This window comes from Aquarana catesbeiana, linkage group LG10 (assembly GCF_042186555.1).
Source record: "Aquarana catesbeiana isolate 2022-GZ linkage group LG10, ASM4218655v1, whole genome shotgun sequence".
Classification (NCBI taxonomy): domain Eukaryota; kingdom Metazoa; phylum Chordata; class Amphibia; order Anura; family Ranidae; genus Aquarana; species Aquarana catesbeiana.
In genome coordinates, this window is record NC_133333.1 from 162,999,173 (window position 1) to 163,022,234 (window position 23,062).

The following is a 23,062-nucleotide window of genomic DNA, read 5'->3' on the forward strand; positions in this document are numbered from 1 at the left end:
GCACTGAAACCTGAAAAGGAGGTGTAACAAGCTGGTATTGAGGTGGTTAAAGAATATGTTCAAGTTTGTAAGCACATGCCTATTCTTATTGGTACCTTCTCAAACTATATTCATTAATGGCCTTCTCTATCGATGAGCTGTATAGTAAACAGTATTTATGGTCTACTTCACAATTGCTTTACAGTTAGCCAAGACAGCTTTAGCAGGGCAGACATTTAAAAAACTGGCTTGTTGCAAAGTTGTCATGCTTTGCTGGGGCTGTGTTGATTATCCCATTTTTTTTACTCAATAATACACTTGTCTTAGAAATGGGTGTGGTGTTGATAGCCAGTTAACTGATTAGAAAATATCTTCTTCTGACAATGTATAAATGTATACATGAAGTATCCTCCTGAAGGATGCCAAAAACTGGCAGAACATAGAGGTCTACTCTGGTTATGCAGGTTATGCAGATACATCCGTCTTCAGGAGGCATGATTAGTAGCAGGGAATCCGATTCTGAATAAAGGTGTAGCATTTTATGTAACTAACTGATGATAGCAATTATAAAATGTGTAAAGTTGTCCATACATTTTATAATTTAACAGTGCAATAACTATACATTCTCCAATTTATTGTAGTGCCAATCTCTACCTAATTAATTGACTTCAGTTTATATTCAGTTAACACAGATTACATAGTTGTAAAATAAATAGTTAAATAGATTGTACAATCTGACTGTAAATTGTGTGGTCAACTTGAGAATTTTATTGCTAGCCAATTATTTAACATTTATATAAGATGAAAATTGTTGCATTTGCGTGAATACATAGTTTTTCAATCCAATGTAAATTGCAGCAGTGCATTTGTTTAGTTGGTGAACGCAATAGGAATGTCTGTTGTAATGGGAAAAATGCTTTGCTTTATTTAAAACTGCTTTTCACTACTGTTGAGAGAAATGACTGATGTACTTGCTACTGGTTCCAGTTAAGAAAATAATTTCCAAAGTAGTAAAAAAATATAATAGTAAGTTAATGAAATCTCACCATTGTCTTTTTATCAGCTTTTTGAATTGTGTATCCTGTGATTTCAGAATTTCCATTGTCTTTAGGGGGCTGCCATTCCAGAAGAGCATTAAAGCCCCAGATCTCCTTGACCATAACAAGATGAGCTGGACCAGGTTTATCTATAAAACATAATTAATTTATTAGAGGTGCTCTAAAACTGCAGTAGGTTTTAGTATTTAAAGATTATATTTGGCTTTATTATTGTTGGAAGAACAACAACATGTAAAGTAGTTTATAATGTGAACTATATATATGCATTATACCTTTCTATCCTGCAGTATGATATTGTGTTTTCTATGTTACAAAGTAATAACAGGATGTATTGTCTGTATCTAATTTCATGTAATTGTATCCTCCTGTTTCCTGTAAAAGACATGTTCTGATATTTCTTCATGACAGTAAAGTATTCTGCTGTATACAAGAAGCTTCCAGCCATGATTTCAACACCCTGCTAATAGGTTATGGGTCCAGGCACCCAAGTATTGGAGAGGATACTACAGGCACCCAGCAGCACCCAGCAGCAACCCCAGACACTGAAGCAAAGAATTCTGCATCTCAACAAGTCTGTGAGTACTGTAAAAAAGCTGATAAAACATGGCAAGTGGTTCAGATGTGAAGTTTGCAATTGCAAAGCTGAACAATGCCAATTACCAGCTATGGAAGTTTAGACTGGAAATGCTTTTTAGCATGGATGACTTGTGGCAAGTGCTAAAAACAGACAAACTCACAAACAGGGAGACGGAGGAATGGGACAGGAATGTTATGCAGCCAAAAGCAACCATAAGCTTATTAGTGGAAGATGACCAGCTTATCCACATAAGAGCAGAGAAAACGGCCAAAGGTATGTGGACTTCATTACAGAAACTGCATGAGCACTCAAGTCTAAACAGCAAACTGTTTTAGCTATGAAAGTTATACAAGATGAGATTAGAAGGCCAGCAGATGTGTGACCACGTGAATGCTATGCTAGAGATCATAGGAGCAGCTACATGCCATAGGAGAGAACGTCAAAGATAACTATATTTTTGCCCTGCTCCTTTGCAGCCTTCAAGAGACTTATACTGCTCTCATTAACGCTTTAGAAACCCAACCAAAGCATAAGCTGAAGCTAGAATATGTCAAAGGGAAATTAATCAATGAATACAACAGAAGGAAAGAAAATATGCACCATGATGACAAAGCTCTTAAGATGTAAAAAGGCACAAAGCACAACAAAGAAAGCAGAGCCTGTTTTCGCTGTAATAAGACCGGTCACTTAAAAAAGGACCGTTCTATCTGGAAAGCCGAGCAGCGAAAGCTAAAGCTATCCACAAAAGAAAGAGTCAAAGCAATCACAAAGGAAACTGCAGACAACTCATGGAGTGGCACCTTTAAAGTAACACAAAGCGGCAAACCGCGTGGCTGGTGCATAGACTCAAGTGCGACAAGCCACATGACTAAGGTTGAGACCTCCTTCACATACATTGATTGCAGTGCAAAAGACAAAGTTTTCCTAGGAAACGGGTAAAGTGTCACTTCAGAAGATAAAGGCCAGGGCTTCTTGAACTGCATTACACCACAAGGAGGTCCCCACAGTATCCTTGTAAAGAAAGTGCTGTATGTTTCAGAACTAGAAGGCAGCCATCAGTGAAAAGTCTTGCAAACAATTAAGTTCCAGGGTGATGAATGCACAATTCACAATAATAAGCAATTCCTCGCAGAAGGAAAACTAAATGATTACCTATACAGGCTCCTCACCACACATCAGCATGCCAATATAGTCTCTAATGACCTACACAGCAAATGTATTCACTTATGGCACAGGCGGCTGGGGCACAGAAGTCCAGAAGCTATACAGGATATTATAAAAGAGAGGTTTATCAGAAGATTTGACAATAATGTCTTGCAAAGTGCTCATGAAATGCAAGTGCTGTATTGAAGCAAAGGCTACACGTGCTCCCCTTCCACAGGCATCTCAAAGAAAAACTACCACCCTCTGCAACTTATACACAGTGATGAATGAAAACTCTGATGTCAGGTGGGCACAGATATCTACTGACCTTCATTGATGATTATTCCAGGTACATAACTACTTATTTGATGAAACATCAGAGAAACGTCAAGAGTTTGTTGCCACGTCTAGCAACAAATTCCAATGCAAACCAGGAATAATACACACTGACAATGGTGGAGAATGCATAAGCAAAGAAGTGGCCTCATACCTGAAGAGACAAGGAATAGTACACCAGACAACCACATCATACACTCCTGAACAAAACAGTGTAGCAGAAAGGAAAAATCGCACTCTTATTGAAATGGTCAGATGCATGTTGTTGGATGTCAACCTACCTCACAAATACTGGGGAGAAGCAGTCATGACTGCTACCTACCCACAGAACAGACTAACCCCAAGAGCCATTAAAAGTACTTAATTTGAAATGTGGCATGGATCAAAGCCTAGCATAGGGCCCATCAGAGTGTTTGGGTATAAAGCATATGGCTATATTCCAAATGAAAAGTGATCCAAGCTGGAGAACAAAGCCATACTAGGCTACAGTGAGTGAACTAAGGGTTACAGGATCCTACACCCAAAGACTGACAGAGTGACAATAAGCAATAGTGTTTATTTTGATGAGTGCCATTCACCAGAAACACTGATCCCTGAAAGCTGTGAAGTGAATATACCCAGAAAACCAGAAGAAAAGGTCAGAATCAGAACAAAAGGTGGAACTCACAATACCTAAATCAAGTTCCCCAGCAGATCCTGCTGAACTGCCTGAAGTCAGAAGATCCACTCGGACTACAAAGGGGATACAACCTCCGCAAGCGGTTATACACTGTCAAAACACACAGCATACTTGAACCAACATCCTGGGAAGACATAGAAAAACTGCCAAACCGTGAAGCCAATAAATGAAAAAAAAGCAGCAGAAGAAGAATTAAAGTCACTTCAAGAAAATATAACCTGGACACTCACAGAGCTCCCTCCTAATTGCAAAACTATAGGAAGTAAGTGAATTTCAAAGCAAAGTCAGGCGCAGAAGGGAATGTCCACAAATACAAAGCCGGACTAGTTGCCAAGGGTTACGCCCAGAAATTTGGTGAAGATTAGAATGAAACATTCGCTCCTATCATAAAACACTTCACCGTCAGAGCACTTCTTATCATTGCAGCCGGGAAGGGCATGCAAGTGAAATACCTAGATGTTAAAACTGCTTTCCTATATGGAGACATTAAGGAAGACATCTACATGGAGCAACCACCAGGGTTTGAACAAGGAAACAACCTTGTATGTAAACTTCAGAAGAGCATTTATGGTCTTAAAGCGGAGTTCCACCCTAAAGTGGAACTTCCGCTCTTTGGATTCCTCCCCCCCTCTGGTGCCACAATTGGCACCTTTCAGGGGGGAGAGGGGTGCAGATACCTGTCCACTTACGGGCATAGACAGCCACAGAATATCCGCAGATGCCCGCCCCCCCCATTGTGTGGAAACACACAGTTCCCAGCACACAACGGGGACCAGTGCAGAGGCGCAGCGCGACTCGCGCATGCGCAGTAGGGAACCGGGCAGTGAAGCACATCCTGATTCCCTGACCGAGGATGGCGGCGGGGGCAGCCGAGAGCCGAGCGATTGATCGTCTTCGGCTGCCGATATCGCTGGACCCTGGGACAGGTAAGTGTCCATTTATTAAAAGTCAGCAGCTGCAGTATTTGTAGCTGCTGGCTTTTAATAATTTTTTTTAAGGTGCAGCTCCTCTTTAAGCAATCTGCAAGGATGTGGAATGAGAAAGTAAACAAACTACTTACCAGAGAGGGATTCTCAAGAAGTAAAGCAGACCCCCTGTCTTTACTCCAGAAATCAAGGAGACAGATGGATATACATCCTTATCTATGTTGAAGACATTATAACTTGTTTTGAACAAGAAGGGGATTACAATCAGATAGTTCACAAGCTGAAAGAAAAATTTGAAATCAAAGAACTTGGGAACATTAGCTACTATCTGGGAATCCAAATAGAGAGAGAAGATGGAAGTTATCTTCTCAACCAATTTCAGAAAATCTCTGAAATCTTGGAACAATTCCATATGCAAGATGCAAAGGAAGTGAAAACTCCTACAAAACCAGACTCAAAAGAGTAATGAAGCAGAAAACTTGCTACCCAACAATGACATGTATTGCAGAGCAATTGGCAAGCTGCTATATGTTGCCACTGTGAGAAGACCAGACATAGCCACAGCAGTGAGCATACAATGCAGGAAAGTCTTAGCTCCCTGTCTGCGTGACTGGAACGCAGTAAAAAGAGTGAACCAGTACCTCAAAGGAACAATTCAGATGAAGTTACGGATACCAGCAACATCAGATCCAAAACTGGTCGGATATGTGGATGCTAATTGGGCCAGGGACTGCACAGACCGAAAGCAAACAACTGTCGCTCTATCTTCAATTGAAGCAGAGTACATTGCAGCAGCATACGCATGTCAAGAAGCAATATGGACTTGTCAACTTTTTGTGGACATTGCGATAAACGTGTCAAATTGTCAAATACAATTCCCATTTTTGAAGACAACAAGGGTTGTATAAAGCTTACACAATCAGAAAGGACGGAACACATCAACGTCAAGTTTCACCTACTGAGGGACAATCAAGAGCAAGGTGTTATTAACATTCAATACTGATCGTCAGAGGAGATGACTGCTGACGCACTCACCAATCCTTTATTGAAGGAACATCATAGTTACATCCAGAAGAAGCTGAATATAATTTGACAAAGCACATGTGTTGAGAAGGGGTGTTGGAAGAACAACAACATGTAAAGTAGTTTTATAATGTGAACTATATAGAGTATCTCACAAAAATGAGCACACCCCTCACATATTTGTATATATTTTATTATATCTTTTCATGTGCTAAGACTGAAGAAATTACACTTTGCTACAATGTAAAGTAGTGACTGTACAGCTTGTATAACAGTGTAAATTTGCTATCCCCTCAAAATAACTCAACACACCGCTGGCATCAAAAGTGAGTACACCCCTAAGTGAAAATGTCCAAATTGGGCCCAATTAGCCATTTTCCCTTCCCAGTGTCATGTGACTCATTAGTGTTACAAGGTCTCAGGTGTGAATGAGGAGCAGGTGTGTTAAATTTGGTGTTATCGCTCTCACTCTCTCATAGTAGTCACTGGAAGTTCAACATGGCACCTCATGGCAAAGAACTCTCTGAGGATCTGAAAAAAAGAATTGTTGCTCTTCATAACGATGTCCTAGGCTATAAGAAGATTGCCAAGACCCTGAAACTGGGCTGCAGCATGGTGGCCAAGACCATACAGCAGTCTAACAGGACAGGTTACGCTCAGAACAGGCCTTGTCATGGTCGACCAAAGAAGTTGAGTGCACGTGCCCAGAGTCATATCCAGAGGTTGTCTTTGGGAAATAGACATATCAGTGCTTCCAGCATTGATGCAGAGGTTGAAGGGGTGGGGGGTCAGCCTGTCAGTGCTCAGACCATATGCCGCACACTGCATCAAACTGGTCTGCATGGCTGTTGTCCCAGAAGGAAGCCTCTTCTAAAGATGATGCACAAAAAAGCCTGCAAAGTTTGTTGAAGACAAGCAGACTAAGGATATGGATTGCTGGAACCATGTCCTGTGGTCTGATGAGACCAAGATAAACTTATTTGGTTCAGCTGGTCTCAAGCATGTGTGGCAGCAACCAGGTGACGAGTACAAAGACAAGTGTGTCTTGCCTACAGTCAAGCATGGTGGTGGGAGTGTCAAGGTCTGGGGCTGCATGAGTGCTGCCATCACTGGGGAGCTACAGTTCATTGGGGGAACCATGAATGCCAACATGTACTGTGACATACTGAAGCAGAGCATGATCCCCTTCCTTCGGAGTCTGGGCCGCAGGGCAGTATTCCAACATTATATTGACCCCAAACACACCTCCAAGACGACCACTGCCTTGCTAAAGAAGCTGAGGGTAAAGGTGATGGACTGGCCAAGCATGTCTCCAGACCTACACACACACTACACTGCCTGCACTGTGTATATATTCTACACTGACTGCACTGTGTGTGTATATATATATATATATTCATATATATATATATATATATACATACATATATACACACACACTAAACTGCCTGAACGCCACTAACTAACGTGCCTTATCTAGCTAAAGTTCTCCATGTTATCACACTATAGACAGCCGCCATGTAAGCAGCCTTATATAGTGTGGGGTGTTGACTTTGGCCAATCATGGCTCTGAAAGTTCATGGAGATGTGATTGGCCAAAGCCTGCAGGTCAAGTGCATGCTTTGCCCCATAAGCAGCCGCCAATGCACTGCGATCTCGCTTGAATTTGCAGCGAACAAACGAACACCCGATGTTCGAGTTGAACTTACATTCGACTCAAACATCGGGACCATCCCTACTGCTGAGCACTGTACCCTGTATGCTGTGCTGTACTTCGTTAGCTGTGCTTACTAACCAAAGTGCCTATTGTTTTAACAGTTGCTCAGAAGTGCTTTAGTATTATAAATAAGTTCTCCTTTGAGGTAGATTTATAAAAAGTCTAAACTTAGTTTCATATTAAATGATCCTTTATCTCATGTGTTTGGGCATCTGCGAGATTTCTTGCTTGTGGCACAGTAATTAAGGAATATTTTGTGGCTACAAGGACTGTGTCATATGTGCAGGGTATAACGTGTGCATGCTCAGGTTCTGTTTAATTACAGCATGTCCCTTTAAGCCACATTAAAGAGTTCCTTCCCCCCCATCCCTACTCTATCAACCTGTATACCTGCATAGGGAGGGAATAAACAACCTATACTAACCTATTTTTTTTCTGCCTCTGTGCTGCCTAGGTCTTTATTTCCACACCACCATTTTGAAAATATCCATGATACTGCTCATGCATGAGATGAAGCACATGACATCATGTGCTTCTTCTCACGCATGCGCCGTGCAACACTACCAACATCTGTTGGGAAAAATATATTTTTTTTTTATGGGAGAAAATTTTGGGGAGAAGCTTTTCTCATAAGATCTCAGGGAGAAGCTTTTTTTTTCCCCAGCAAATGAATTTGGAGTATGACAATACTGCAAGATCTCATGTGATCCCACATTTTATGTATGGGATTTCGCTGAAGGCAATGGTGACGTTGGGGCAATGTCACCACTGCCTTCAGGGGACCAGGAAATAAAGCAGAAAAAAACATTAGAATATAATGTGATTATGAAAGGTGATTATACAGTACATTAGCAGGCAAGGAGGAAATGTCAGCTGTCAGATGTTCTTGCAGTTTAAGACAAAGAAAGTATTACATTGACAACACCAGCCCACAGCCAATTTTAAAAGACATCAGAGACAAAAATATATGTTATTATACCTATTGTAGCATAGAGATGTTATGCTGTACTACTCTGCCTTGTGAACATAAAATAACGGGGCAAGCCCTTTAATTCTTAGATAAAGCCTATGGATATTTTACTATTAGGAGCTTAGTTCTGTTACATACAAAAACCAATATTACAGCAAAGCGGAAAAGGAAACAGCATTATTTGTTTCAGATAAACAGGATCATTTTCCTATTTCCAGGCAATTTAAAATCTGAATTTGGATGTATTGAAATAAACCTCCTTTCACATTTTGCGGCTTCCATGAGCTTGGTTTAGAAGCCTTAACTGGATATTATACTCTAGGATTAGATATATATAGATCAGATAAGGGAACATGATCTTTCCGCCCTCATGAACTTTAAATGTTGCGCTTGCATCAGTCAGCAATATGAAGACAGGCGTGAGCAATGTTAGTCAGACAGTCTACATGCATTAAGACTGTGAAATATATTTGGTAACACTATAAGTGTCTTTCTCCAGTAGAATGTATTTAAACTGCTTTGACTAACTGGTGATAACGGAATGCAATAGGGAACTTAATAGACTTTACTTTAAAGGGAAATGTCCTAACCCATATTTACTTATTTGCAGATATAACAAGTGAATGTAATTATATTATTTAAATTAAGCCAATCAATATGGATGGGTTTGTGTCTTTTTTTCAACTATGTAACTATACAATATATATAAGCTGGGGTGTTTTAAAACTTTGTACTTATATTTTCATTATAAATGTACATGGCAGCATCGATATTTGTTTTTACATGTATGCTGTGCTTTCTGCTTAGAAGTACAGCATAATAGGTATGCTTTAGTCGGCCTTATCTCAATGTAAAGTCGCTTTATCAGCAGTGTCTAAAAGTCAATATCACTGAAGAAAACCTCTTTAGGCAACACATATTGGGAGCAATACACTATCCAGTTGGCTTGATTTGTATTTAATATTTCCATAGCAGTTATTCATCAGCTGTGCTGATTTTACTATCTGATTGCCACAAAAGCAAGCTCTAAAACGTCACTGGAATATGATAAAGAAAAATAAGTAAGTAGTATGAGCAAGATAGCAATGACAGAACTGGACCTTTCTAACTGATCAGAATACAATATGTGTAAAACTACAGAACTGGGAGAATTTGGGAAATAGACAAGAGCTGGCTATTTATGACTGAGGGGGGAGTCCTACAACCTCCCTATTTGTGTGGATGAAGGACACTTTATATGGACAGCTTAAGATATGGTAACATTTCAGTTAATATTTAAAACATATTGAACAATGGTGGGTGGGGAAAGGGGCAAAAGGATAAACAAAACCAAAAGTAATTTAGATGAATATATAAGCACTTATATTATTGAAATGCCATATATAGCCCCATATGAGCAGACAGAGTGAATGGAGGGTGTACCTTCTCTTGCTTTACTATAGACTATAGAGCTCCATCTGCTGGCATATTACCTGACCAAAAGAAAAATAAATCATTGTTTCCAAAGCCTGAAACATAAAACAATAAAAACAACAAAAAACAAACAACAAAAGTACTAGCAGATGCACTTTTAGCTGCTATCCCAGTCATTGCATTTTTTTTTCGTTCATGGTATGTTGATCAGGCATTTATTTTAGGTTATAGTGGTTATAAAGCCTAAACATTTTTTATCTTAATGCATTCTTTGCATTAAGATAAAGAATTTTTGGGTATTAGTATACCCCCCTCACCCCCCTTACACTTACCTGAGCCCTCATTCAATCCAGCACTGTGTCCATCTCCTCTTACTTCCTGGTCACGCAGGCTTTGCTGAAGCAACGGGAGCCAGTGGCTCCCACTGCTGTCAATCAAAGTCAGTGATGAGGGAGAGGGGAGCGGGGCCGAGGCCCGCTGTCTATGATAATAGATGCAGACAGTGAGGCTTAGGAGCGAGCCCGCATGAGTGCCCCATAGGAAGAGACTTCCTATGGGAGCACTGGCGATAGAGGAGGTGCTAGTGGGGGACCCAAGAACAGGAGGTTTGGCCAGCTGTGTGTGATTCCATTGCTTAGAGCAGGTAAGTATTAACCTGTTTGTTATTTATTTTTTATTTTTATTGCATTTACAATAACTTTAAACTGTTTTGTTTCTATCACGGGCATTTTGTTTAAGGTTGGTATTTTGGGGCAGGCGTTTCTTTTGTGGGTTTTTTATTTTATATTGATAGCTTTTTTTGTTTTTTTTTCAAATTGGGGTGCCCAAAATAGGGAATTGACTTGTTACTGACCATCTGTTCTTGAAGCGGCCTTTTGTTCACAGCACGCTGCTGTATTGCTTGAATGGAAAAAAATAATAAGCTCAAGAAACATTTAACATTATTACTTACATTCACCACACCTACTTAGATAGATATACATCAGTTAGACCTATTATCCCTAATTAAAACTGTCCTGCTGCTATTCAATTTTTACACTGTTGTGGCCTTTGCAGTATCTTAATTCAAGTAGCAAAAATCATCTTTACCAAAAAAAAAATCCTATCTGTGCTCTTTGTCCAAAATAAATTTTGGTCTATCTTTGCTTATTACTGCCGGCCAATTGTAGGTCTGTAGGCTCTTGGGCTCTTAATTCCTAAGATAGTGTTGTATCAGTGAGAAAAGAGACAGTCGCTGAGACTGTTGGTGAAAACAGTTCCGTAACATCACCTACAGCTTTAAGGCATCCTGCAAGCATGTTATTTAAAGTAGTCCTATATTTTCAATGTGGCCCTCAAAGCCACATGGAAAGACTCTCTCCCCACTGTGTGGTATTTTAAAAAAAATTATTTTGTATTGGTGCATGTCCCTCATAACACAGCCAAGCGTGCCATGCTTTTTGCAAAATGACAGTAGTTTGCCTATTAGCCCAAAAAAATTGCCAAACATTTACAAGATTAACCACGTTTCCCCATAGGCTTCAATGGGATTAATCTCAAGTTCAAACTAGGCAGATTTGCTTATCACTAATGACAACTTTATTCCCAGTATTTTTACAAGGTTTTACAACTTACCGACAATGCGAATGTTAATTGTGGCTGCGTCTTCCATATTCTCGATCTGAACCGATAGGTTATATTTTCCTGAATGAGCCCGTTCAGAGGATCTTATAAATAAAATGGTGTCTGATTCGGAAGTTCTGATGCTGACTTGCTTTGGATCTAACGGTTGGCCATCCTTAGTCCATGTTACCTTTGGTCTTGGTTTTCCCTGTTTTAAAAGGGTTGAGAAAATACAATATTAAGAATTCTCAAAAAAAAGCAAGAGACGTGTGTTTCACTTAGTGTCCATTTCATCACTGTTTTCTGAGCTTTCCACAGTTCACGACAGTCACTCAGTGGACTCAAATCTTCTCAAAGTGGACATGTTGTAGATCTTAGAAGACCAGACAAAAACGGATCTATTGGTCAAAACAGTAGTTTCAGGTGCCAGAACTCCTGCAGCAGTATCTACTGGAAGAGGAAAATTAGCCTACACATCAGAGGATGAAGGCATACAGCATAGAGGAGTTTAGAGGCAGGGTTTTTTAAAGTCCTGACCAATGTGTTCATCATCTTAAAGCCATCTTCTTCTGAGCACCAGGTCTTTTCATTGGCTTGCAGGGGATGACATTACTCCTGCACATGCACAGGTGGCTGTCATCCCTGCACTCAGAGACCGGCCCTGCACTGTAAGCTGAGCTGCGCACACACAGCTCAGTTGACAGCATCAGAGGAGATGGTGAGCAGGCAGATAGGGGGGTTTTATTGCAGAAGAAACAGTGCATATCTCTTCTTCAATAAAAGCCTGCCTGCTCGCTTTTTTTTACAGTGGGACTTCAGTTCCGCTTTAGTTGCTGATTTTAATTTATTAAGTCCTTCTTTAAGGTAGGCTCAGTCAGAAAAAGTTATATTCCTTTGTATGCAGAAAAACATATGCAATCTCCCTTCAGATAGTCATGCTCATGGAAGTTCCCCAAAAAGATATAAGGCTCACCATAGTGTAAAACCATATAAACTTTAATCCAACTTAAAAAATAATGCACTTACATCAAAATCGCATAGAATATGCATTGGATAGTCTTAAGGCAGGCTAAAGCATAAACACCCTTCCTTCTGGGATCTAAGAAGCGCAGTGACGTCAGCACCTTGCTCTTCCCGATTCGTTTCGTCACACACTGACGTCATCCATGTCATATGGCAGAGGGCTGCCGCCCTGCTAAACTCTACATGAAATGGCTGGTGGTACTTTTTTTTTTTTTAACAAGGTTATCTTTATTGGTACACATATAAAAGGTAATGATAACAGACAAGAACCAAACTAGCATGGTCAAAGATGAAGAGATAAACAGGTTGCAAACATCTCACAATGTCAACCAGATATATAGGGGAGGGGGGAGAAGGATAAAAAAAAGGGAAGGCCAAGCAAAAAAATGACCTACTGGGTCATCCAAGGCTATCAAACTCTATCACACTTTTTTAGAACAATTCCTGTTTATGTATGTCAGCATATTTAAGAGTAAGGCGGTAGTGATGATTTCCAGGACAACACAGTAGGAGGAGTGGAAGAATTCCATTTACAAAGGATTTCCTTCTTGGCATAACACAGGAGGTAAGAAATCAACATTTTAGTATGGTGGGGTCTCTGGGCATCTTCCTGTAAACTTAGCAATGCCATCTCAGGGGAAACTGGCAGGTTCAGTTGCAGACAGACATTAAAAAGGTAAAAAAAAGACGGGGAAGACGGGTGACCTCTCAGGATATATCCTATGTAGCCATTAGGGAGTATAGTACATTCTATGCAGAAATTTCTTCTGTATCTTCTGAGATAATTAGTCCTTCTGGACCAAAGACGAAAAACTGCCCACCATTGTTCTCATAAACGATCAATCAAGAAGGGCTACATGCAGGCCGGAAAGAGGCTTTTGTAGAGTATGCTATGATAAGGGACCCTCAAGCAGATCAGCTTGAGCTGGTGGTACTCTTTAGTCAGGTGTGTGTGAGCGGAATGGAGTTTCCAGTAGTAGACTCGTCAGTTAGGAAAGCTCCTATGGGAGCTGGGGGTCTCAGCTGTCTGAAAAAGGGATAGATTTTGGCCTTATGCTGACCGGAGTGATGGAGGGGGTTGGGGGGCATGACAGGAATGGGCACATGCACTGAAGAAATATGATGTTTCAGGAAACCCTCAAGTCCCTGTCCAAATCTGGCTCAAATACTGTGTGTTGGTAAGATAGTAAAGTCTCTTTTTGACATTCAAATTGAATTGGATTTAAATAGCTATATACAAATATACAAACACTTGCACATTTTCATCTTACCTGAAAGGGAATAAGTAGGTTGACTTGCTCTCCTACTCTCTTAATATATGTCTGCCTCAGCTGCCGTGGTAATCTGATTTTTGGTGATTCTGGTAAAGAAAAGAAAAAAGCACAATAAATGCATAGCCCTACAATCTGAATACTTAAGCGTTTGTTGTTACAGTCTCAACAATTATCTGAGAAAAGTATGTAGCCTACAATACCTGGTCTAAATATGCAGAGGTAACAGGTCCTAACTTAACTCTGACCTCACTGGCTCCATAATTGGTCTAGCTCAGTGACTCAGCAACTATTCCAATCAAATCTTCTAGAGTAGCATGGGAAAAGGACCTTGGTACTTAGTAGCAGAGAGCTTTGAGTACAACACCTCTACCAAGAGTCTGAATTTATAGGAATTAACTCAAAAAAATTCATGCATTGGTACTTAACACCATATCACTTAGCCAAATTTTCTTCAGATGTGTCTCCCAATTGTTGGAGAAAATGTGGGGTCCCGATACCTTAATACATATTATATGGTCTTGTCCACATCTTTTCAAATTTTGGCCTCCAGTTTTAATCCTCATTACATGAGTTTTGGGATTGAAAATTGACGTTATCTCCAGGTATGGCATTGCTTTCCTTGGGAGTTGATTTGATTCCTCCGACATTTAGAACTCTGGTGACACATATACTTTTAGCAGCCTATCTCACTTTAGTTCAACATTGGAAGGACTCCAAAATCTCAGAACTGAGAAGTGATCCAAACAATGCACTTGCATGGTACATATGAAATATTTTTGCATCCAGTATTGGAAAATACTCTACTATTATTGTATTTTGGCAGCCTTGGCTGATATAGTACTCTAAGATCTTACTTTTGATACAGCTCCCTTCTTATAGCTGGAACATCCCATTAGTCATTTATTTCTCCTCTAGGACTATAACGCAATTAATCCTGACTGTATTTGCGTGTTGTTTAATGTCAACTCTTGTTGTAGACTGCACACTTTGAGCTCAGCTTACGCTTGGGTTGCACATTTCGTACTATGTGCCTTATTGTTATTTTTTTCATGTTCATTGAATGTTTTTTGCCATTTTGCCTCTGTTTGTATATTTTTCTATAAAACCAAATAAAGATGCATTGAAAAGAAAAACTATTCCAGTCAAAGAAAGTCAGGCAAATGGAATTGTTCTTGTACACTGTGAAACACAGGAATTTTTAGACTTCCCAGTTTTACCGCCCCCTACAGGGCCTTGTGCTGAAAATTTTGGTGGGCCTTTTTATATAAATGAATAAAATGAAAATGCAAACAATTTTTTGTTAAAGCAGTAATGATGAGCCTAATGAAGCCTAACATGTCATGCTTTATAATTGTGCATGCTCGTGGAAAAGCAACAAACTATGGTACTTAAAAATCTCCTTAGGCAATGCTTTAAAAGCCTTTACAGGTTACCAGTAGGGATGAGCTTCAAGTTCGAGTGGAACTCATGTTCGATTTGAACATTGGCTGTTCGCAAGTTCGCCGAACAGCGAACAATTTGGGGTGTTCGCGACAAATTTGAATGCCGCAGAACACCCTTTAAAAGTCTATGGGAGAAATCAAAAGTGCTAATTTTAAAGGCTTATATGCAAGTTATTGTCATAAAAAGTGTTTGGGGACCCGGGTCCTGCCCCAGGGGACATGGATCAATGCAAAAAAAAGTTTTAAAAATGGCCGTTTTTTCAGGAGCAGTGATTTTAATAATGCTTAAAGTCAAACAATAAAAGTGTAATATCCCTTTAAATTTCGTACCTGGGGGGTGTCTATAGTATGCCTGTAAAGGGGCGCATGTTTCCCGTGTTTAGAACAGTCTGACAGCAAAATTACATTTCGAAGGAAAAATTCAATTTAAAACTACCCGCGGCTATTGCATTGCCGACAATACACATAGAATAAAAACGGCATGGGAATTCCCCACAGGGAAACCCCGAACCAAAATTAAAAAAAAAAAATGACGTGGGAGTCCCCCTAAATTCCATACCAGGCTCTTCAGGTCTGGTATGGATATTAAGGGGAACCCCGGCCAAAATTTGAAAAAAAATGACGTGGGGTTCCCCCTAAATCCTGAAGGGTCTGGTATGGATTTTAAGGGGAACCCCGCGCCAAATAAAAAAAAAAAACGGCGTGGGGTCCCCCCAAAAATCCATACCAGACCCTTATCCGAGCACGCAACCTGGCAGGCCGCAGGAAAAGAGGGGGGGACGAGATTGCGCCCCCCCCCGAACTGTACCAGGCCACATGCCCTCAACATTGGGAGGGTGCTTTGGGGTAGCCCCCCAAAACACCTTGTCCCCATGTTGATGAGAACAAGGGCCTCATCCCCACAACCCTGGTCGGTGGTTGTGGGGGTCTGCGGGCGGGGGGCTTATCGGAATCTGGAAGCCCCCTTTAACAAGGGAACCCCCAGATCCCGGCCCCCCTCCTGTGTGAAATGGTAAGGGGGTACTTACCCCTACCATTTCACTAAAAAACTGTCAAAAATGTTAAAAATGACGAGACAGTTTTTGACAATTTCTTTATTTAAATGCTTCTTCTTTCTTCTGTCATCCTTCATCTTCTTCTGGTTCTTCTGGCTCTTCTGGTTCTTCCTCCGGCGTTCTCATCCAGCATCTCCTCCGCGGCGTCTTCTATCTTCTTCTCCTCGAGCCGCTCCGCACCCATGGCATGGAGGGAGGCTCCCTCCCTTCTCTTCATCTTCTTCTTCATCCTCTTCTCTTCTTCCTTCTTCTCTTCTTCTCTTCTTCATTTTCTTCTCCGGGCCGCTCCGCATCCATGATGTCATGGAGGGAGGCTCCCGCTGTGTGACGGCGTCTCCTCATCTGACGGTTCTTAAATAATGGGGGGCGGGGCCACCTGGTGACCCCGCCCCCTCTGATGCACGGGACATGACGGGACTTCCCTGTGGCATTTCCCGTGACGTCACAGGGAAGTCCCGTCAAGTCACCGTGCGTCAGAGGGGGGCGGGGTCACCGGGTGGCCCCGCCCCCCATTATTTAAGAACCGTCAGACGAGGAGACTCCGTCACACAGCGGGAGCCTCCCTCCATGCCAGCATGGGTGCGGTGCGGCCCGGAGAAGAAAATGAAGAAGAGAAGAAGGAAGAAGAGAAGAGGATGAAGAAGAAGATGAAGAGAAGAGCGGGAGCCTCCCCCCATGCCATGGGTGCGGAGCGGCCCGAGGAGAAGAAGATAGAAGACGCCGCGGAGGAGATGCTGGATGAGCATGCCGGAGGAAGAACCAGAAGAGCCAGAAGAAAATAAAGGAATTGTCAAAAACTGTCTCTTGTCATTTTTAACATTTTTGACAGTTTTTTAGTGAAATGGTAGGGGTAAGTACCCCCTTACCATTTCACACGGGGGGGCCGGGATCTGGGGGTCCCCTTCTTGTTAAAGGGGGCTTCCAGATTCCGATAAGCCCCCCGCCCGCAGACCCCCACAACCACTGGCCAGGGTTGTGGGGATGAGGCCCTTGTCCTCATCAACATGGGGACAAGGTGTTTTGGGGGGCTACCCCAAAGCACCCTCCCAATGTTGAGGGCATGTGGCCTGGTACGGTTCAGAAGGGGGGGGCTGCACTCTCATCCCCCCTCTTTTCCTGCGGCCTACCAGGTTGCGTGCTCGGATAAGGGTCTGGTATGGATCTTTGGGGGGACCCCACGCCGTTTTTTTTTTTTTTTTTGGAGCGGGGTTCCCCTTAAAATCCATACCAGACCTGAAGGGCCTGGTATGGAATTTAGGGGGACTCCCACGTCATTTTTTAAAAAAATTTTGGTTCGGGGTTTCCCTGTGGGGAATTCCCATGCCGTTTTTATCAATGAACTTCTATGTGTATTGTCGGCAATGCAATAGCCGCAGGTAGTTTTAAATGGAATTTTTCCTTTGAAATGTCATTTTGCTGTCAGACTGTTCTAAACACGGGAAACATGCGCCCCTTTACAGGCATACTATAGACACCCCCCAGGTACGAAATTTAAAGGGATATTACACTTTTATTGTTTGACTTTAAGCATTATTAAAATCACTGCTCCTGAAAAAACGGCCGTTTTTAAAACTTTATTTTGCATTGATCCATGTCCCCTGGGGCAGGACCCAGGTCCCCAAACACTTTTTATGACAATAACTTGCATATAAGCCTTTAAAATTAGCACTTTTGATTATTCGTGTTCGTGTCCCATAGACTTTAACAGTGTTCGCGTGTTCGAGCGAACTTTTTTCCTGTTCGCATGTTCTGGTGCGAACCGAACAGGGGGGTGTTCGGCTCATCCCTAGTTACCAGATTAAAGTTACACATGAGGTCTAGGGCTAGAATTTTTTCTCTTACTATAACGTTTGCGACGATATCTCAAATGTGTGGTGCATATGCGTGTGTGACCTACGTATGCGTCTGCTTTTGGCAGGATAGGCAGGACTGGGTGCTTTAAAAAAATATATATATTATTTATTACATTTTTTTTTTTTTTTTTATACTGTCCCTTTAACTTTTTTTCTGTCAATTTTTTTGCTATCACAAAGAATGTAAACATCCCTTATGATAGCAATAAGCAGTAAAAGGTCTCTCCTCTACACTGAAAGCATCTGATTAAACCAAGATTGGTTTGAGCAGATGCTTTTTTCCAAGCCAAAAAGGATTTGTTTACATTCTGCAGAAATCGGAGGTGACAAAATACTCATCGCTTCCGGTTTCTAATACTATAAAGATGATCGGGGAAGTTCTGGTCCCTGATCAGCTCTATGGTAAGCCAGAGGAACCGCTGGCTTCAGTCCCAGGCTCCCCCGTCGGATGGAAAAGCCCGGAGAGGCACTGGAGGGCGGTGGGAGGACCCTTCTCTCTGCCTGTAAAAACAATCCGGTGGCTAAATAGGCGCTAGGATTGCTTTTAAAAAAACAGAAGAAAACAGCTGCTATAAAAAAACAACACAGGGATGATGCTGGCAGATACAGGCATCATCCCGGTATACCACTTCAAGCTGCCGACTTATATATACATGAGCAATGCAAGGCCAGTCCGGGGAGATCTCTCCTTATTGGCCCATTGTTTTATGCGTGTTGCCTGTTCTTTTTGGGTGGCTGGGCCTATATTAAGGTAGGGACCTGGAGATGGAGCTGCAGCTCCAATAGCCCCTACATTAATCCACTGTATGCTGGACCTTCAGAGCGCATGTGCTGGTAAACTCCTAAACTGTGCAAGTTTGGGAGATATTCATAATACCTACAGGTAAGCCTTACTATAGGCTTGCCTGTAGGTACAAGTGGTAGAACAGAGTTTACTACCACTTTAAAGACCTTGTACAGGAGGGTCTTTCATGTTTTACTTGTCTGTTCCCCTGTGACTCTGTGGGGTCTAAATCTGATTTTCTCTGTGGTTTGGAAACCAGCATTTAAGCCTATTAGGGACATTCCTTTTTTTTCTACGCTAACCCATATGGTGGTATTCCTTGTAGCCGCCACCTCTGCAAGATAAGTATCTGAAATGGTGCCTTTATCCTGTAAACTTTTGTGGTTTGCATAAAGTAAAAATTGTGTTCTGCTTTTCACTTCAACCAGGACATTGTTCTTTCATCCCTCTGTCAGGTTCCAGTTTGCTTAAAGGATGGTTCCCTCTGTTGCCTGGAAGCAACTGCTTCTCCATTTGCCATCCTGCATAGACCCCGAAAGGGTGCTATGACTTCTCGTTCCACTATCTCTATGTGGTTAAGGCACCCCATCATCCATAGACTTTACCTTTTCCTATTAAGACATACTCTGCTAGACCTCTGAGTGCTTTTTGTTATCATGAAACTGGGGCTGATTTATGAAAGCTATGCGCCATCAGTAGAGGTGCACAGTGAGGCGCAACGCACATTTTCATATTTATGAAATGGTGCGCTGGGAACAGAGCGCGAATCCCCCATTTACTATAGCGATCTCGGCGCACGGGAGAATGCAATCTATGCGCCACTATGGACATGGCACACGGCATTTTCAATTCAATTTTAACAGAAGATGGAGGTGACAATATTATGGGGTGATGTGAGGAAGTTTAGTAATAACTGCCCAAGTAACAAATATCCCCAAAATAGAATGAGAAAGTAACTTTTTCAGAGAAAGCCTGCTGTGAATGCAAGTACGTTTAGAACTGCGTGACATCAATATAAGCACTGCGCATTCGCAAGCAGCTCTTGCGCTCTTTCAAATGCATTTGTTCACTGCGGGGCCAAAATCTTAGTAAATGTCAAGCAACGCAAATGCAATTGCGTGGGTTGAACAGGCGCACCTCTAAACTTGACATTTTTTTTTTTTTTTTACACTGGTTCACCTTTATGTATTTTTTTAAGGTGATTTGCACACAGATCATGTTAGCATGTTAAGTTGCCAACATGTGACATGCACCTCGTTAAAGTTATGTAAAAAAAGACTCTCGCTCCTCCAGCCCCTCCTAAAAGGGCATTTAACCTTCCCCCCTCTAATGCATATGATTTCCTTGGCTAGCTTTTGCTTTTAAAGGAGGACTCCACACTCCATTCTCCAATGCTCTTGTCTCCCCCTTCTAATGCATATGATTTCTTTGGGCTAGACTTTGCTTTTAAAGGTGAAATCCACACTCCATTCTTCAATGCTCTTGTCCCCCCCCTCGAACCCCTTGGATTTCCATGGGCTAACTTTTGCTTTTAAAGGGGAACTCCACACTCCACTCCATTCTCAAAAGGCTGTGAGCTGCCTTCACCAATTCAAACCACTTCCTTTTTCTGAGCATACAACAGGGCCAGCTAGGAAATGGGTGAGAAGAGCCCAACCCCCTCCTGAACCATCCAAGGCCACATGCACTCAACATAGCTGGCTGCCTTTGGGGTATGTTGGGCTCAGCCCAATACCAACCACTAAGCACCTTGTACCCACTAGTTTAAAGGGGCTTTCCACATTCCATAAAGCTCCCTGTCGGCAGCCCCAGCCTAGGGTTGTGTGTAAGAAGCCCTTGTCCCCCTGAATATGGGAACAAGGTGGTTGACTTTTGGGGTGCCCAAGCTCCTCCTGCCCCCAAGCATCCACCCCCTTTCATGGGCTGGCTTGCTGTGTGATTGGCTATGGGTTTGTTAGTGCGTGGGAGGGGCACAATCTTTTTTTAGTTTGGGGTGGGATTTTTCACGTGGGGATTCTCATTTTAAGCCTTAACATACCCAAATGGCCTTGTATGTATTGGGGGGGGGGGGGGGCAGGCTATTTTTTGTTTTGGGTTAAAATCTTGCAGCTGCAATGTAGATTTGTAAGTTTTCTCTAAAGCCATACATCTTTAAAGCAGCATTTTGGATACATGCTACAGATGCACCACTTTACAGGCAGAGTAAGCCCCCCCCCCCCCCCAAGTTACTAGCTTTTAAGCAATTTAGCATTTTTAAAGGCAGTTTTCCTTGTTTCGTTTTTGGGGTTGTCCACATTGGTGACATTGATATATGTCCCTAAGGGTGGGACCTGGGCCCCCCCAATTTAAGGCCAACGACTAGAAGATAAGCCAGCCAAGTGGGGGCTAGCAAAATTAACAAGTCAGTTCCCATAGACTGCAATGGTATTTGTTGTATAACTTTTGCCCATGTTAGGCTCTTTCTTTGCCCCCCTGGACCGGGGGGTGTTTGTCCCATCTGTAATTTTGTAGCATGCTGGATGATGTGCTTAATTTTGGACAGGGGGTGGCTTATTTTGTGCTAGCTGCATTTGTGTTGGTCTGGGCATGCCCAGGGACTTTAATTTTTTTTTTCAGCTTTTTGTGTGTGAACAGCACTTGGATGTTTCTGGGCATGCTCAGAGAGTGTGTTGTTTGGGTTAGTAATTTAAGGACATCCTTAACAGGTGTACCCACTTTGAAGTTCTGTCTCTACATTGGGTGAACTTACATTTTGTGTGTTTCATGTACTGTGCATGTGTTTTCAATTGCCTCATTAGCATGAAAACCTATGTAATATAAAGTTTGCAGATAGCATTCTTTACCTTGCCCGGTAAAGAGGCAAGATTGTGTGTGTGGGGCTGGCAAGAGAGTACATTTGGGCGTCCTTATAGCGTTTGTAACACATGTATTTGCTCTTTGTATTTTGTTTGTTATGTCTTTGCAAAACAGATGTGTTTTAGACACAAAAAAGTTTTTTTTTATTTTTCCCTGAAATACTTTTGATGTTGTCAATTTGTGTAATTTGTAGGTTGCTTCACTTTGATTTTATTGTCTGTGCTGCGTTATTTTGCAAAATCTTCCTCAAGATGTTATGACTAATGTTTAAATCCTTAATAGATGTGCATTTGTGGGCACAGTCCTTTTAACTCCTGTTAATTTCCTCTGAAAAATGGTCAGGCCAGAACCATATTCTGGTAGTGTCTCAAATTAACATACATGTGTTTTTTGCTTTCCTTGCTCTTTTCCAAGTCCTGTTATGTTGACCAATAAAATGTGTAGCAAATTTTTATGTTTTATGTGTTTTGTTAATTTTCATGGAACAGATTTCCCAGCTGCAGCTTAACTAAGCTGATTGGCATGGCAAAACAAATAAAGTGGATGTGTGATTTGTCTAAAAGCTACTTTCCTGGTGCCTTCATGGTAGCATATGCATGGATTGTGCGTATGCTGCCATGGATAGGCACCAGGAAAGGAAAAATTACAGAGAGGTAAGTATTCAATTTTCCATTTTAGCGCAGTGGTTCTCAGCCTCAGTCCTCAAGTACCCCCGACAGGACATGTTTTAGGAAATGTGACAGGAAGTGAATAAATTTGAAGGAGAAAATGGCAAAATTTGGGAGGTGTCTTCATCCTATCAGGGGTGCAGACATCCCCAAAAACTTCTAATCCCTCTGCATTCTATCCCCAAGCAAAAATAAGAAAGGATTTCATTTAGTTTAACTTTGTGATGCATGTCAATGGCCCATTTAGACCTTGTTTAATAGAAAACACCAGTTGCCTTTCACTAGAAACATTTGTTAGTCCAGTCCTGGAAATCTGCATCTGCTTTACTATTAATTTCCCTAAAAATTGGGTTCCTGCAGCTAGATGCGCCAAATGCACCTAGATGCGTGACCGCTGTTTATGTGAGATGCGCAATTGCTGTGTGCATGGAGGTATATACCCATGGTGCATATCTGGTTCCCGGAAGCGGTGGCCAGCACACAGGAATGACATCATGCCCCTACAGGAAATTGCTTGTACTGCTGATAATTTCTTCCCACCACCATGCCCCACTCACTGTTCTCTGAGGAAGTGATGATCCTTATTTGCAAATTAAGAATCTTATTTTTTTTTAACATGGGGTGCTGTTTGTGTGGGTCCCTAACACACATTCATACAAATTAGGGCCAATTTAGAAAGTATCC

The 23,062-nt window shown here is 41.7% G+C and overlaps 1 protein-coding gene across 3 annotated transcripts in view; it reads right to left on the reverse strand.

Moving 5' to 3' along the window:
* LOC141110994 (myosin-binding protein C, fast-type-like) overlaps positions 1-23,062 on the reverse strand; it is a 264,542-nt gene that overhangs the window by 25,252 nt on the left and 216,228 nt on the right. For all 3 annotated transcript variants that reach the window (XM_073602875.1, XM_073602876.1, XM_073602878.1), the window contains 3 exons: positions 13,718-13,806; positions 11,436-11,631; positions 1,026-1,165 (listed from right to left, as the gene is read on the reverse strand). In XM_073602875.1, the coding sequence (XP_073458976.1) occupies positions 1,026-1,165; positions 11,436-11,631; positions 13,718-13,806 (425 nt within the window). The remainder of the gene's footprint in view (positions 1-1,025; positions 1,166-11,435; positions 11,632-13,717; positions 13,807-23,062) is intronic.